The following is a 13,513-nucleotide window of genomic DNA, read 5'->3' as shown; positions in this document are numbered from 1 at the left end:
TGTTCCCCTTGCTCTGTGCAGTCGGGCAGCCAAGCCGGCCTCACGGCTTTCTTGGTAAGATGTCAGGCACACTCTTGCTCAGGAGAGTTTGTTCCTGTTGTTCTCTGAGCCTGGAATGGTCCTCCCTCTTGTACTCCCTTGGCTGGTGGTTCCTGCATGTCATGTAGATCTCTGCTCCAAAGAAGACCTTCCCTGGTGACCCCACTTCTGGCTGTCACTCACTATCTCCTTACCTACTCCTCACAGTATTTAACACCATCCCACTTTATTTCATTCATCTGTTTTCTTGTTCATCATCTGGTTCACTCTATTAGAATAGAAGGCCCATGGGGACAGGGACATTGTCTCTTAATTACTACTGTGTCACCAACACCAAGAACACTGTTTGGGGATGTAAGTAGATGCTTAATTCTTGATTTAAAAACGAATTAAATGAGCTAGGTTGGAATAAAACATAATAGTGGGATCTTGTTGGGCTAATAGAAGCCCAAAAGGCAATTTCAATGATTTCTGTCATCATATTAAATAGCAATGTCTCTTCCTGGCCAGGCCTTGTAGAAAAGGTTTATTCCTGGTGGTTATTATGCTGCATCATCATGGTAGTTACTGGGTGTTCTAGGAGGGGGCAGCGTCAGTTGGAGAGGCTGCAGCCATCCAGGAAGGGGCCAACTATCCCAAATCTTTCCAGACCCATGCTTGGAACTGTCTTCAGAGGCAGAGAGTGAAATCAGCCCAGTTCTCTTAACTTCATTTAATTGTGGCTCTTCATTTTTGACCAAGAAATATTATGTGTTAGCTGGCTTATTCACTGACTCATTGAATTTAGCTCCAGATGACCTTTGCCTGTTTCCAAAATTCAGATCCACCCGTGGAGGACAGAGAATGTGTGAGATTCTCTGAAGGTTGTTCTAGAAGGCAGTGTAGATGGAGTTTATGGCAGTGATTTTGAATGGGAACAGCATGTTTTAGACACACGTACACACACAATCAGCCAGACTGCAAATAGTCCATAGAATTGTCCAAATGTAAATGGCAATCTGGGTCACTCCTGAGCAACAGCCCTGCAAGCTCTGACTTCCAACAAGCAAGTCAAACAAGCCGAGGTCCAGAGGAACCTTGAGGTGTCTTTCTCAGACATCAAAGTGCTGGTCTGAAAGCCTGAGCAAGTGCTTTCCAATGGGTGCCATTGGTTTCCTTCTTATGCCTATCTCAAGGGCAGGTGGTCCATTTGCATCACGAATAGTGCCCTTTCAAAGGCTCCTAATATCCTGCTGGTTGTGTAAGGCTTCTTCCAGGAACAAGTGAGCCTGGTGGCACCTGCATAAGTCCTCAGTGAAGGACCAGGGCACCTGCATAAGTCCCCAGTGAAGGACCCGGGGTTGCAGAGGCAGAGAAGTTGAGGAACAGACCAGGGCCTTGCTCATCCCCTTAACCTGTCAGTATTTATGGAAGGCTAGGCGTGGGAATATGGAGAGGACCCCATCACAGTCTTGCCCTCTAGGGGCAAGTTCCCCTGGAGGGTTGTTTTGTGAGACTGCAGCTGTACTGAAAAAAACAAGGTGATTGTCAGGAACTATCCAAGAGGCAGCTGGATAAACAAGTGTGGGGCCTTAAGGAGAGGTCAGTGATGTACCCCATGGTGGCTGCAGCCTTGTGTGTGGATGAGATCATGCAGGCTGAAAAGTGAGAGAAGTGAGTGAGGGTAGTACCCCGAGAAACCTGTGCATTCCACTGGTCCCAGACATGACAGAGTAAACATGCCATTGCTGTAATACCAGTGTTGCAAAGCTAAATGTATGGAATTACTTCGCTTGTTGAAATGAATAAATTAGTCAAAACATAATTCCCTGTCCTCAAGGAGCTCACAGCCTGGTATCACAATCCAGAGTCACACACAGAAAGCAATTAAGGAATCGTTCAGAACAGTGTTATTATCAAATGCTAAATTGTGTGGAATAAGTGCAATTATGCTTAAGGCATTCCGAAAAATGGTCGCTGAATATAAGCTGGGAAGGCATCAGGGAGGAAATGAGACTGGATCCCCTACAAGGAGGGAGCTGTGAAGAGAGCTTGGCTCAACCATCCATCAGCTGCCTGACTTTGGGCCAGTTATTGAATGTCTCTGGGCCTCAGTGTGCCCATTTGTCAACAGAAGTTCCTGGTCAACACGATCTATGGTGGCTTCTAGCCAGATCTGCTATTCTCTGGTTCTGAGTTGAGATGAAATGACGGTGGAGTAGAAGAAAAGTGTTGGGGCCAATGAGAACATCAGTGACAACATCGAGGCACAGAAATGGACACGGTTTCAGTGTCCAGATATGAGAGGATATGGCCCGTGTTTGAGCCCCTGCCATCTCCTGCTTGGTCTGTTGTCATTAATTTTTACCAAACAGCAGGCCAGAGCTTGAGTCCAGGCGGAAAATAATGCCAACACACGGCCATGGGAATGCGAGAGAGAGGCCAGGTAGGAGAAATATTGTTCTGGAAGAAATGGCAAATTATGGTGATAAATCTGGTGTGTTGGATATGGAAGGCATTTTTGGCCTGATTCCTGCTTGACTCCAGGATGGAAAATCAAGTGGGTTTTTTTAGAGGGGTCCTGGGCCCAAGATTCTGATCCTGTCTTTGAACCACTCTCCTGATTCTCCCCAGGCCCCCAGCATCAGTGACAGGGATGCTTCCTTGGCTACTTGTGCCACCTTTGCCCCAACTTAGATACCAGGATTGTTCATCTACAAACAAACTAGACTGAGCCAATATTTGTCACTTGGGATACAGGGATTAAAGGGGTGAGAAGGGCATTCCTGGCTCAGTGGATGGGATGGATAGGGGCATGAAGTTGCTGAGGGCAGGCTTGCATGGAGGATGGAGGCCACACCAAGCATGTTGGGGTATCAAGGTATAGGCTGGAAGGAACTCAGATAACAGATATATTGAGATATTACTTACATGTTATAATATCTATGCATTTTAAGTGTACAATTCAACAGTGTTCAGTAAGTTCACCCTCCCCCCCTCCAAAAAAATAAAAAAAGATTCTTCATGCCCATTTTCAGTCACTCCCCCTTCCTATGTCCAGTGCTGGGGAAAATTAGTACTTTTCCATCTATAGATTTGCCTTTTCTGCATATTTCATGTATATGGACTCATATAATATGTGGTCTCTTGCGTCAGGCATCTTTCATTTAACATAATGTTTTAGAAGTATATCCATGGTATTGCATGTGTCAATAGTTCATTCTTTCATTTATTTCCAAATAGTATTCCACTATATGCCTACATTATATTTCGCTTATGCATTCACTAGTCAATGGACATTAACAAAGTGTGCTATAATAGAGTCCAGTTGAGAGCACCAAAAAGGGAAGACTACCGTCAGGTTGGCATGCAGCATTATCAGTCTTACTCCACAAATCATGATGTCTAAGAAATGTCCTGGGCCTTATTTGCTTTTAGTCAAATTATTTCAGACTCTGAGTTTCCCATCCCACTGGCTGGTGAGAATTTCAATCTCAGTTCATGGCTCTTCTTTCCACCGTGACTGTGTAAAGCTCCCAGAGGCCCCACTCAGAGCAAAGCTGTCATAATTGTCCTAGCCCCTGACCCTCTGAGGCCAGCCACCTCCAGGTGTCCTAGACATGCTTAAAGCTCTGGAGGTGGTGGCAGCCTTGAGTAGTAACTCTGTACTCCACATTCTTACCAAGACTTGATCTTTTTAAGTTTTTGCCAATCTGATAAGCAAATCATGGTGTTTTGTTGTTTTAATGGGAGGAGATAATTACAGAAAAGAACACAGGAAGCAATATGTCAAATGTCTGAAAGTGGAGGCTGAGAAACTGCTACTGAATGGAGACCTTTGGGGCGAGCAGTGGGTGTGTCAAGGGGATTGGGGCTAACACAGACCTTGGTTAAAAGAAACTGGATCCTGAATAGGAAATTGGGCATCTATGGGGTAGACCAAGAGTGATAAAATTTCTCTTTATTAAGGATCTGGGAAGTGGTGTGCCTGGGGACACAGCATAGCTCAAAGCCTGGTTGGGGAAACAGGATGCAAGAAAGAATGTTAAGGGGACACATAGCTCCTTGAATCTCGTCAACCCAGTCTCGCTCTGTTCCTCACCCTCCACCTTAAACTACCCCCTCAACTCCCACACACTCAGCTCAGTGAGAAACTGGAGATTCTGCCCCCAAATATCGTTCCAAACTGCACAGTCTGGCCCAACCCATCACCAACTCTTGCCTGGACCACTACAGTGACATCCAGCTGCCCTGCTCATGCACCCAGGCTGCCCTCCTGCACAGTCTCTACTTTGTTTCAGAGAAATCTTTTAAAACCTCAGCTCTAATCACCTGTATTTTTCCTCCCTGAAACTCATCCATGACTTCCAGTTACCCTCAAGGAGAAACTCAGAAGTTTTCCACGGGACACCTCCCCTTAGTCTTATTCCTGCCACCTGCAGATCTCTATTACTCTTCTGTTATACCAGTAGTTCTTAACCTTGGCTGCACATTAGAATCACCTGGGAATCTTTTTAAAATCCTGATTTCTGGGCCTCATCCTCCGGAAATTCTGTTTCTTTGTTACTAAGGTTATGCCCCCACCCCATAACAAAGATAATTTCCAGAGAATGAGGCCCAGAAATCAGGATTTTAAAAAGATTCCCAGGTGATTCTAATGTGCAGCCAAGGTTGAGAACCCCTGTGTTAGATAGTCTTGATTCTTCATTGGCACCTTTCCCTATCACAGAGCCTTTGCACCTGCTGTTCCCAGGCCCAGCTGCTCGGCCCCTCTCTGCTCCCGTAGACACACCTGGCTGACTTCTACCCATCTATTCCCTCTCCGCTTGGAGGTTCTTCCCTGACATTCCTCCATATATCTGGGACACTTCCTCTCCTGGCACCCTGTTATTTTCACTCACAGCAGTTAGCACAATTGTAATTATTTAGTTATTTTAATAAACATTTGTCTAATTTCTGTTTCCTTCACTAGATTATAAGCTTCATGTTGCTGTATCCCCAGTGGCTAATGGAATGCCTGGCATAAAGTTGGCATTCAGTAAATATTTTTTCATTGATGAATGCATAAGGGATAAAGCAACAAAACTGATGCCAAGTATCATAAACAAATAACAATCTTCATCCATCCCTGCTGAGAGTGCCTTTCCACCCTCATCTCCCTTTACCAAATCTCTTTCTAAAGTGTGCCCGATCCTAATTGCCTCTTGCTTGGAAAGCATTTCTACCTCCTCTAGCCCGATCTGATTGCTTATCTTTGCAACCCCCAGTAGCACCCGCTGGCAGGAGAAGAATGAAACAGGGAAAGAAATGAATGTGAGACTCTGTGGTGGCATTTTTCCAAACAACAGGGAGTTCCTCCCTTTCTCTCAATTTCTCTCTACTCCTTCCCTGTGAATATGCGGCTGTATTCCCCCTAATCTGCTTTGATCGCTCCCTTAGGAGTTGTCATGGAATCAATTAGATCAGTAGAATTTTATGACTCGAGGTCACCCAGTATGACTCCTCATTTTACAGATGAGAAAACTGAGGCCCAGAGAGGTTAATGTTTGAAACAATTACCTCTGTTGGGTCTTATAATACCAATCAGTGTCGTTTTCTAAGATAAATGTTCTCAATATCCCTGCTCCACAAGAATATAAATCCTCATTCTGTCTATTTAAAACCTACTCGTGGTGACACTCTCAGTGCTAAGGTGAGCCCTGGAAGGTGGGCTTCCTGTCTTGCTCTCACACAGCAGAACTCCATTAGTCTTGGGTGGGTCAAGGATTCTGGCTGGGATCGGCCCCCAGACTAAATGGGGGCCACGGGCTTCACCTGCGCACAGAGAGAGTCGCCGCACGTTCCTGCTGAGACCTTATGTAGCACAACTGAAATATGGACCGTGAGACCTGTTGTGTTTAAACAATTACAGAGCAGCCAAATAAACCTGTCCTTCCCTCAAAAGTCATGCAGGGTCAGCTGGGAGAAAACGATTTCAAAACCGCCATGAAAAGGGAGAGAGGTCTGAAAAATTTCAACGAAAACCACCGCCAGCTATTTCTTCTCCCTAATGTATTTGCTTTCTGGTTGCAGAAAACCAGGCAAGCAGAACATAAGTTTAACAAACACATTTAAATAGAACATAACACACAGTCTTAAAGAAGGAATAAACAGTAGTTCCTCGACATCTACAGAGTCAGTAAGAAATTAAGCAAAGTCCACATGAGGTTTGGTGGTGTGCAAGGATCCCTGATGGAGCTCACCACGGACTGCAGGGTGGGGAGGAAACTGGCCCCCTGAGGGTGCTGGGAGGGGCAGGGGAAGACAGGCCCTGGAGAGACTGCAGCTCAGATGCCTCCGTGGCAGGGGCCAGGCAGCAGGAGTGGCTGCAAGGTCATGTTACGGCTGGCCGTTCAGGGCCAGCTCTCTATGCCTGGTCTTGGGGTAACTAACAGGAGCATGTTTGAAAGATAGCCTTGCCTCTGCCCTCTTGCTCCTACAGGCAGTTAATTCTGTGCAAAACGCTACTGTAGTATATTTCCCACACACACATCATTGGCTTTTAGCTCTTTTAATGAAGAATCCTAGTTTATATATTTCAACTCCACACTGTATATAATAAGGAATTAACACAGTGTTTAAAGAAATAGACATGATTTGGCTTCTTTTATCACCACTGCCAAATAGTCAAGGATCTTAAACTATTTTCTCTTTTCACTTAAAGAAGTTGAATTTCTTCTACCTCTTGTTTCCTTATTTAGCAAACACACTGAAGCTTCCGGGAATACCCCCAATTCTTGAGATTGGGGTCCTGAGTGACCCCAGCTGCTTCCTTTCCCTGCACAGGAAGAAATAATGGCCCAGCAACTCTTCTTTGGCCCTTGGCCCTGAGTGATTCAGTTAATGAAGCCAGGACCTCATGGACCCCTCCCCCTCCTTATTGATTGTTACTAAAATAAGTTATTTGGAGAATTTCTTTGACCAGTCAAATAATTGCTTTCTATCCCTTCTCCTCCCCATGGCCTCTTAATGTCATGTGATCAGGGATGACTTATAAGATGTATTTTTGTCTGTAAATGGAGGATAATAGTATCTAGTTCTATTGGGAACTGTTGGGAAGATTGAGAGATATCACTTAATAAATGCATTGTTTTTCTTTTTCCAGTTTACAGGGCGCTAAAATGAGAGCTCTCTTTTCCAACACAAAGCCTGGTCGTGTCTTCCTTATAAAGAAGCTTTCCTTACCCCCTAAGTAACACATTCTCTTCCATCACATCTTTGCTTGAAATGTGTGCAAAATGAAGCTTAATTTCCTCCATTAAGGAAATTTTCTCTCAGCATCCCCTACTTTTACCAGTTTTATAGTCGATCTAATTATTTCAAAGAGTTGAAGTTATAAAACAAAAGTTTATGAGAATCTAAGTTTGCTGAGAAATTTGGAAAAGTTTCACATATGCTTTTCAGAGATATCAAGAAGCTTCATCACAATAAATGAATTAGGTTCAGAAATTAGGATTTCCAAGGTGGGGGTGTCATGAACTTATGCTCCTAGTATACAGAGTGGCCTTTGAGAGTAGAGGCTGTGGCTCGGAAGAATGTCCTTGCCATCATGTGGGGCTAAACCTGCAGATTGTCCCCATGGATGTGATAAGCCATTGTCACAGCGTGAGAGTTGTGGGTTACATCAGTGGTCAGCAAACTTCGACTCGCGAGCCACATGCGGCTCTTTGGCCCCTTGAGTGTGGCTCTTCCACAAAATACCGGCTCTTCTACAAAATACCGACTTCTGCGCATGGGTCACGAAGTTTCAAATGCACTTTACGTGTGCGCCTGCATGTGGTATTTTGTGGAAGAGCCACACTCAAGGGGCCAAAGAGCCACATGTGGTTCGTGAGCTGCGGTTTGCCGACCACGGGGTTAGATGAAGGGAGGCTTTCTAGAGTAAAGTCTTTCCTATTTGGGGATGGGCTGCATAGTATTTTGAAGCCCACTTATAGGAGACCTTTAAAAGCAGGTTAGGGTTAGATGTGATGTGTTCATTTCTCATGTCAAACAGGTGGACTGGTGAGCTCCTAAGGCCCTCCTCCAGTGCCAGGCTTCTCTTCTGACCGCCTCTCTGTGTCTTCTCACTTTCTATTTTCTGTTTTTACATGTGTGTGCCTGGGGACTGCTTGGAACAGTGGGAAGAAGTCAGTGGCTACGATGAAAACCTCAACACCATCCGTACCTACCAGGTGTGCAACGTGTTTGAGCCCAACCAGAACAACTGGCTGCTCACCACCTTCATCAACCGGCGGGGGGCCCATCGCATCTACACAGAAATGCGATTCACTGTGAGAGACTGCAGCAGCCTCCCCAACGTCCCAGGCTCCTGCAAAGAGACCTTCAACTTGTATTACTATGAAACTGACTCTGTCATTGCCACCAAGAAGTCAGCCTTCTGGTCTGAGGCCCCCTACCTCAAAGTAGACACCATTGCTGCAGATGAGAGCTTCTCCCAGGTGGACTTCGGGGGAAGGTTGATGAAGGTCAACACAGAAGTCAGGAGCTTTGGGCCTCTTACTCGAAATGGTTTTTACCTCGCTTTCCAGGATTACGGAGCCTGTATGTCTCTCCTTTCTGTCCGTGTCTTCTTTAAAAAGTGTCCCAGCATTGTGCAAAATTTTGCAGTGTTCCCAGAGACCATGACAGGGGCAGAGAGCACGTCTCTGGTGATTGCTCGGGGCATGTGCATCCCCAACGCAGAGGAAGTAGACGTACCCATCAAACTCTACTGCAACGGGGACGGGGAGTGGATGGTGCCTATCGGACGCTGTACCTGTAAGCCTGGCTATGAGGCTGAAAACAGCATGGCCTGCAAGGGTAAGGTCTGAGACCCCTTGAGACCTCTGCTTCCTGCCCACCTGGAGCAGGGCCAAGTCTGCAAGGTTTCCCACCTCGAGCTCTGGATTATACAGGAACAGAATAGCCCAGTGGCTCTTATATTATAAAGCTCTGGGTAACCTTCATCCCCTATGCTAGGCCTGATGATTTTCTAATGGTGTCCAACCAGAATGTCCATATTAATGGTAGGGGAAGAGATGGGAAGAATTCTAAATGGTGGATAATAACTTAACCATCAGTTGTATCTAGTTTTGGGACATTAACATTCTCTCTCTCTCTCTCTCTTTCTCTCTTTCACACACACACACACACACACACACACACACACACACACACACCTGCATGTCCAGCTCCATGCTCTGAGGCATAGAGAATTTGGGATTTGGGTTGTCATGGGCAGTTCACTCAAGGGTAATTGAGAGGTGATTGAATTTGGAAAATATTTTAGTTTATTTCAGTCCAGCTCCCACAGCACTCAACTTGGTACTGAACCCATGTAGCTCATTAACTCAAAGCCCTCTGGCTTGGCTGTCTTCCTCTAGGGGCTCAGTGCCAGGCCCTGGGGCAGGGATGGGCCTAGTTTTGGCGTGTCCTAGAAGGAGATGAAGCTATTGGAATGGGGGTGAGATGCTATCATGAGTTGAATTACCTTTGCTTTTGAATGTTACAGAGTGATGCAGACTTTGCAGTTTGTGGGGGTCATGGTACTGTGTGCTCACATAGTCTCTGCTCAGTCCGAAGGAGTACATGTCCAATAGGTGGCAATCAGTGTGCTGAGCTGGATCTCAAATCACTCTTCTCTGGGAGTAAATAGAAGAGTCTAGAGCAAGCATGTCAAACTCAAAGGCTAACACGGGCCAAATAAACGAGTCATGCAGCCCACGGGATGCGAGTTTGACATGCTTGGTCTAGAGCAGCGGTCGCCAACCAGTGGTCTGCAGACCACTGGTGGTCCATGAGGTCTGAAAGGTTGGTGACCGCTGAACTTGGGGGAGCGAGTTGGGGAAGAGAAAACTGCTTTCCTTTATTAAGTTTCCTTTGTGGCCTTCAAAGTTTCAGACTCTTTCAAGAGCAAGGCCTCCTACATGGACCTCAGAAATGACCACCTTGACCATAACCCATCATTCAGCGGCCTTAGTCCTTTGGGGCATCTTGGAGGAGGGGGTCTATAGTAGCTCCTCTTTCTTTAATATAAGACTCGTGCCAGCTGTCTTCCCTGGCATCCTCCCATCCCATCTGAGCACCCGGCCTTCCCTTGTGTTTCTTCCTCACTCACCTGGCTCCCCAAGCACCTGCAGGCGAAGTGCCAGGCACAGACAGGATTGCTAATGCCCATCAGCTCTGCGATCCTTTGGACTCCGCTAATTGGCTGGGCTGGGGCCCTCACACAGCCTTTCTGAGGCCTGCTGAGAGAGGAGAGCTGCGCCTTTGTGTCTTTATTGGATTTCTTGGTTATGGTACCCATGATGGATGGTGTGGAAGCAGAGGGGAGAGAATGCCAAATCAAGCGATGAATCAATGCAGACAGTTTTAAAACCAGCCTGGCCTGGTCCCACAGCGCTCCTCTTTGTCCCATTGGTTGGAGGAGGGGCAGGAGGTGCCCTCTTTGGCATTTGTCAGGGTCTGAGTAGGGACCCAGGCACCAGGCTGAATTCTTAAAGGGGCAGGTGCAGCAGCTTGCAACAGTGTGGGTGATGTCTCCAGGCTTCAAAGGGCTGCCATGCCACACTTGTTGGCTGGGCCCTCTTGCTTTTCTGATTATTTCCTGGGCAAAATGGCAGGAACCTGAGCAAGCATTGATTGGTTCTGATTTAATTGGGACTCTGGGAACAGGCTCATTTCTTTGGGCTAATTGGAAGTTTTCTCTTTTGGGGAGTTCTGCTGTCCGTGCTGCTTGTCAGTGGTTGTCCTGGGAAGGCCTGGGGAGACAAATATTTAAATCCAAATGGTTTCTTTCCAGTTTCCCTCCCCACCTCCAACTCTCTCTGGACTTTTGGGGTACATTCCTAATCCAAAGCTATTGTGAACCTGGCTTGACTTTACAAACTGCTCCTTGCAAACTCATTGGCGTGTGGAGGAAATGGGGAGCCCAGGGCACCATCTCATTGCCATTTCAGTGGCATAGGCAGCCACATTTTGGTGGCATTTCCAAGACTGGAGAGGAATCAGTCAGCATCATAGGTCCTGCTGCCCAGCAGCCTGGCTGAGCTCAGTGACCTAGACCCTGAAAAACCCCCTTTTATCTTATCTCCACCACTTTAAGTTGCATCTTTGCCTTTGGCTTTGCTGGTAACCTTGATGGTTGAGCCAGACCTCCCTTCCCAGGGCTGAGGGCAGGTTCTCCCCAGGAGGTGCAGAGACAATGGGCACAGATGGTTATCTTGGGGAGCTCTGCACCCTTTGGTTTGAGATGGGAAGTGCATGTGGATAGATTTGTGACTGGGGCCATGGTGTGTCTTCAAGGGATGTTCAAGCTATCAGGTAGGCACCGTGGCCATTCACAGCACTCCTGGGGCACTACAGGCAATGCTCATGAGCATGGAGCATAGTGGATGCCAGGGAATTGTGAGTGAGAAACAGGGAGCCTCCATCAGCTGTCCTGGAGAAAAAGGCAAGTTACTCTCTCCCAACATAGTCCTGAGAACTGATGCCCTGGAGCCAGACTGGCAAAGCCTGGGTGATTCTGTGATTCACAGAAATGTGGATCTGATAAATGATCTTTTCTGGATATTTGAGTGTGAGCCTTTGCATGGGTTGGTAGAAATCTACAGGTTGGTAGAACGAATATTCTTTATATTATTGTTCTGGCATGACAGACTTTCACGATGGCAGGGGCTTCTTCTCCTGACTTTCACTTTGTGTCTGCTGATCCCCCTCCTGTCAGAGTCATGGTGACCAGTCACTGGGTTGTGCAGAAGCACCTGGAGACCAATTAGGCAGCCCAGCCAGGGAAGAGGGGTCCTGGCCCAGAGCTGTTTCTGCTGTGAGGCAGGAGGAAGGGAAGAGGATGGGGGCAAGCAGAGGAAGCTGTGGGGAGAGGAATATGGGGCAAGCGGCTCACACATGTTCCTGAGGGCTCCATGGCCTAAGGCCTGTTCCCGACTCACCCTTTCTGCACACACAGGTTGGACCCATCAGGCAGAGAATCCCAGCAGCCAGCTGACCTCACCAGTGACTCTGCCCCCATCACGCATTTGTCTCTATGAAATTGTTAATTACTAGGAAAATGGCCATCTGTCCCCAGTTCAAGTTTCATGCTCATGGCACAGTGGATTAATGAGAAATCCTGGCTTTGTCCTTACCCACCCCGCACCTTCCCTGCTCAGGTTGATGGCTAAATTGATTCTCTGTGTGGGTCCCTATAGCCTAATTGTCTCTGGGCTTGGGAGGCCAAGATATGGTCCTCTGCAAGCCATCTCTGTGCTGTGGAGCCTAAACTATCACGAGCTGATGTTGGTCTCTGGGACACTGGAGGGGCTGAGATTGGCAGTTGCTAGGGGTAACCTGGCACAGGCAGGCCCCTTACCTCTCTGTTAGAAACTTAAGGGCTATAGTATCCCATATGGGTGCCTAAGGAAAGGTCCCAGGTTCTGGGACAGTCTCTGGCAGCCAGGTCCTAGCTGGAGCAGTGTACCCACAGGGTTTGGATCTGCCTCTGCCCCTGAGTGCTCCCTGAGGGCATGGCTTGTCCTCCCAGGCACGGATGGTCTTCTGGAGCTTCCAGAAGGAGCTGCCTCATTAGCCTTCATCTATAGCCACTGTTAGGAGTCAGGAGATGACAATGCTATACATAACCATCCTCCCTTGCTCCTGTCCCTGAGCGTATCCACTGCAGAAGGCACACCCCGACCCATTGTCTAGGCCTTCATTCCTGGATGCAGGGTGGGTACAGGTAGATGAAAAGGGGAAGGGAGTGTGTACAGGTGGAAGAGGCCTAACCTAGAGAGGAGCTGGTTTTAGTCCTGGCCCTGCTGTGACATTCTGGTGGTTTTTAGTTAAGTCCTTTACTCTGGACAGTCCTATCTTCTCTGCCCACTTCTCAGGGTGTGGGAAAACCAAGTAAGATAATGGAGAGGAGACTGCTCTGTAAGCCAGGCAATGCCATGTGTTGCCAGGTGTCATTGCCTTTAAGCTCTCCAGCGCACCATCTGACTCTGGTTACTAAAGGAATAAGATTCTGGAATGAAGTTGGCCTGTGGTATTCCTACCCAGAGACACAGGTCACAGGAGCCCTGAACGTCAGTCATTACCTACCTGCACCTGCTCAGGTCCAGCTCCATGACTATCAAGAGGTGGCCAGTGAAGTCAGCACATAGGTGTGATCCACTGTCTCTCACCAGGTCAGTGGGTCAGTGAACGTGCATTTGAAAGGTGTGCCTCATGAGGCCTGCTTCGAGGCAGGTGGTCTAGGCAGGTGGTCTTTGTGAGCTGGAGGTCTGAGTAGCGAAAGAAGACTCCCCAAGCACAAGAGAGAACACGGTCTTCCAAAGCAGTGATTCTTGATCCCAGAGTGGACTCAAGAGCTCACCGGAAAGATTTTATAAATTGACATCTCAGATGCCCCCTTCTGAGACCCTGTTGGGTGGGTCTGGTGGGGGCCCAGGCTGATAACCCCCGAGTGTAAGGTCCAGAC

The 13,513-nt window shown here is 47.5% G+C and overlaps 1 protein-coding gene across 1 annotated transcript in view; it reads left to right on the top strand.

Moving 5' to 3' along the window:
- The window catches only part of EPHB1 (EPH receptor B1), a 407,554-nt gene that overhangs the window by 138,355 nt on the left and 255,686 nt on the right, over positions 1-13,513 (top strand). The window contains exon 3 of the mRNA XM_036332515.1: positions 8,178-8,859. Coding sequence (XP_036188408.1) covers positions 8,178-8,859 — 682 coding nt within the window. The remainder of the gene's footprint in view (positions 1-8,177; positions 8,860-13,513) is intronic.

The sequence above is a fragment of the Myotis myotis genome, unplaced genomic scaffold (assembly GCF_014108235.1).
Source record: "Myotis myotis isolate mMyoMyo1 unplaced genomic scaffold, mMyoMyo1.p scaffold_m19_p_13, whole genome shotgun sequence".
Lineage (NCBI taxonomy): Eukaryota > Metazoa > Chordata > Mammalia > Chiroptera > Vespertilionidae > Myotis > Myotis myotis.
The sequence above is the reverse complement of the archived record's forward strand: the minus strand, read 5'-3'. Positions and strand labels throughout refer to the sequence as shown.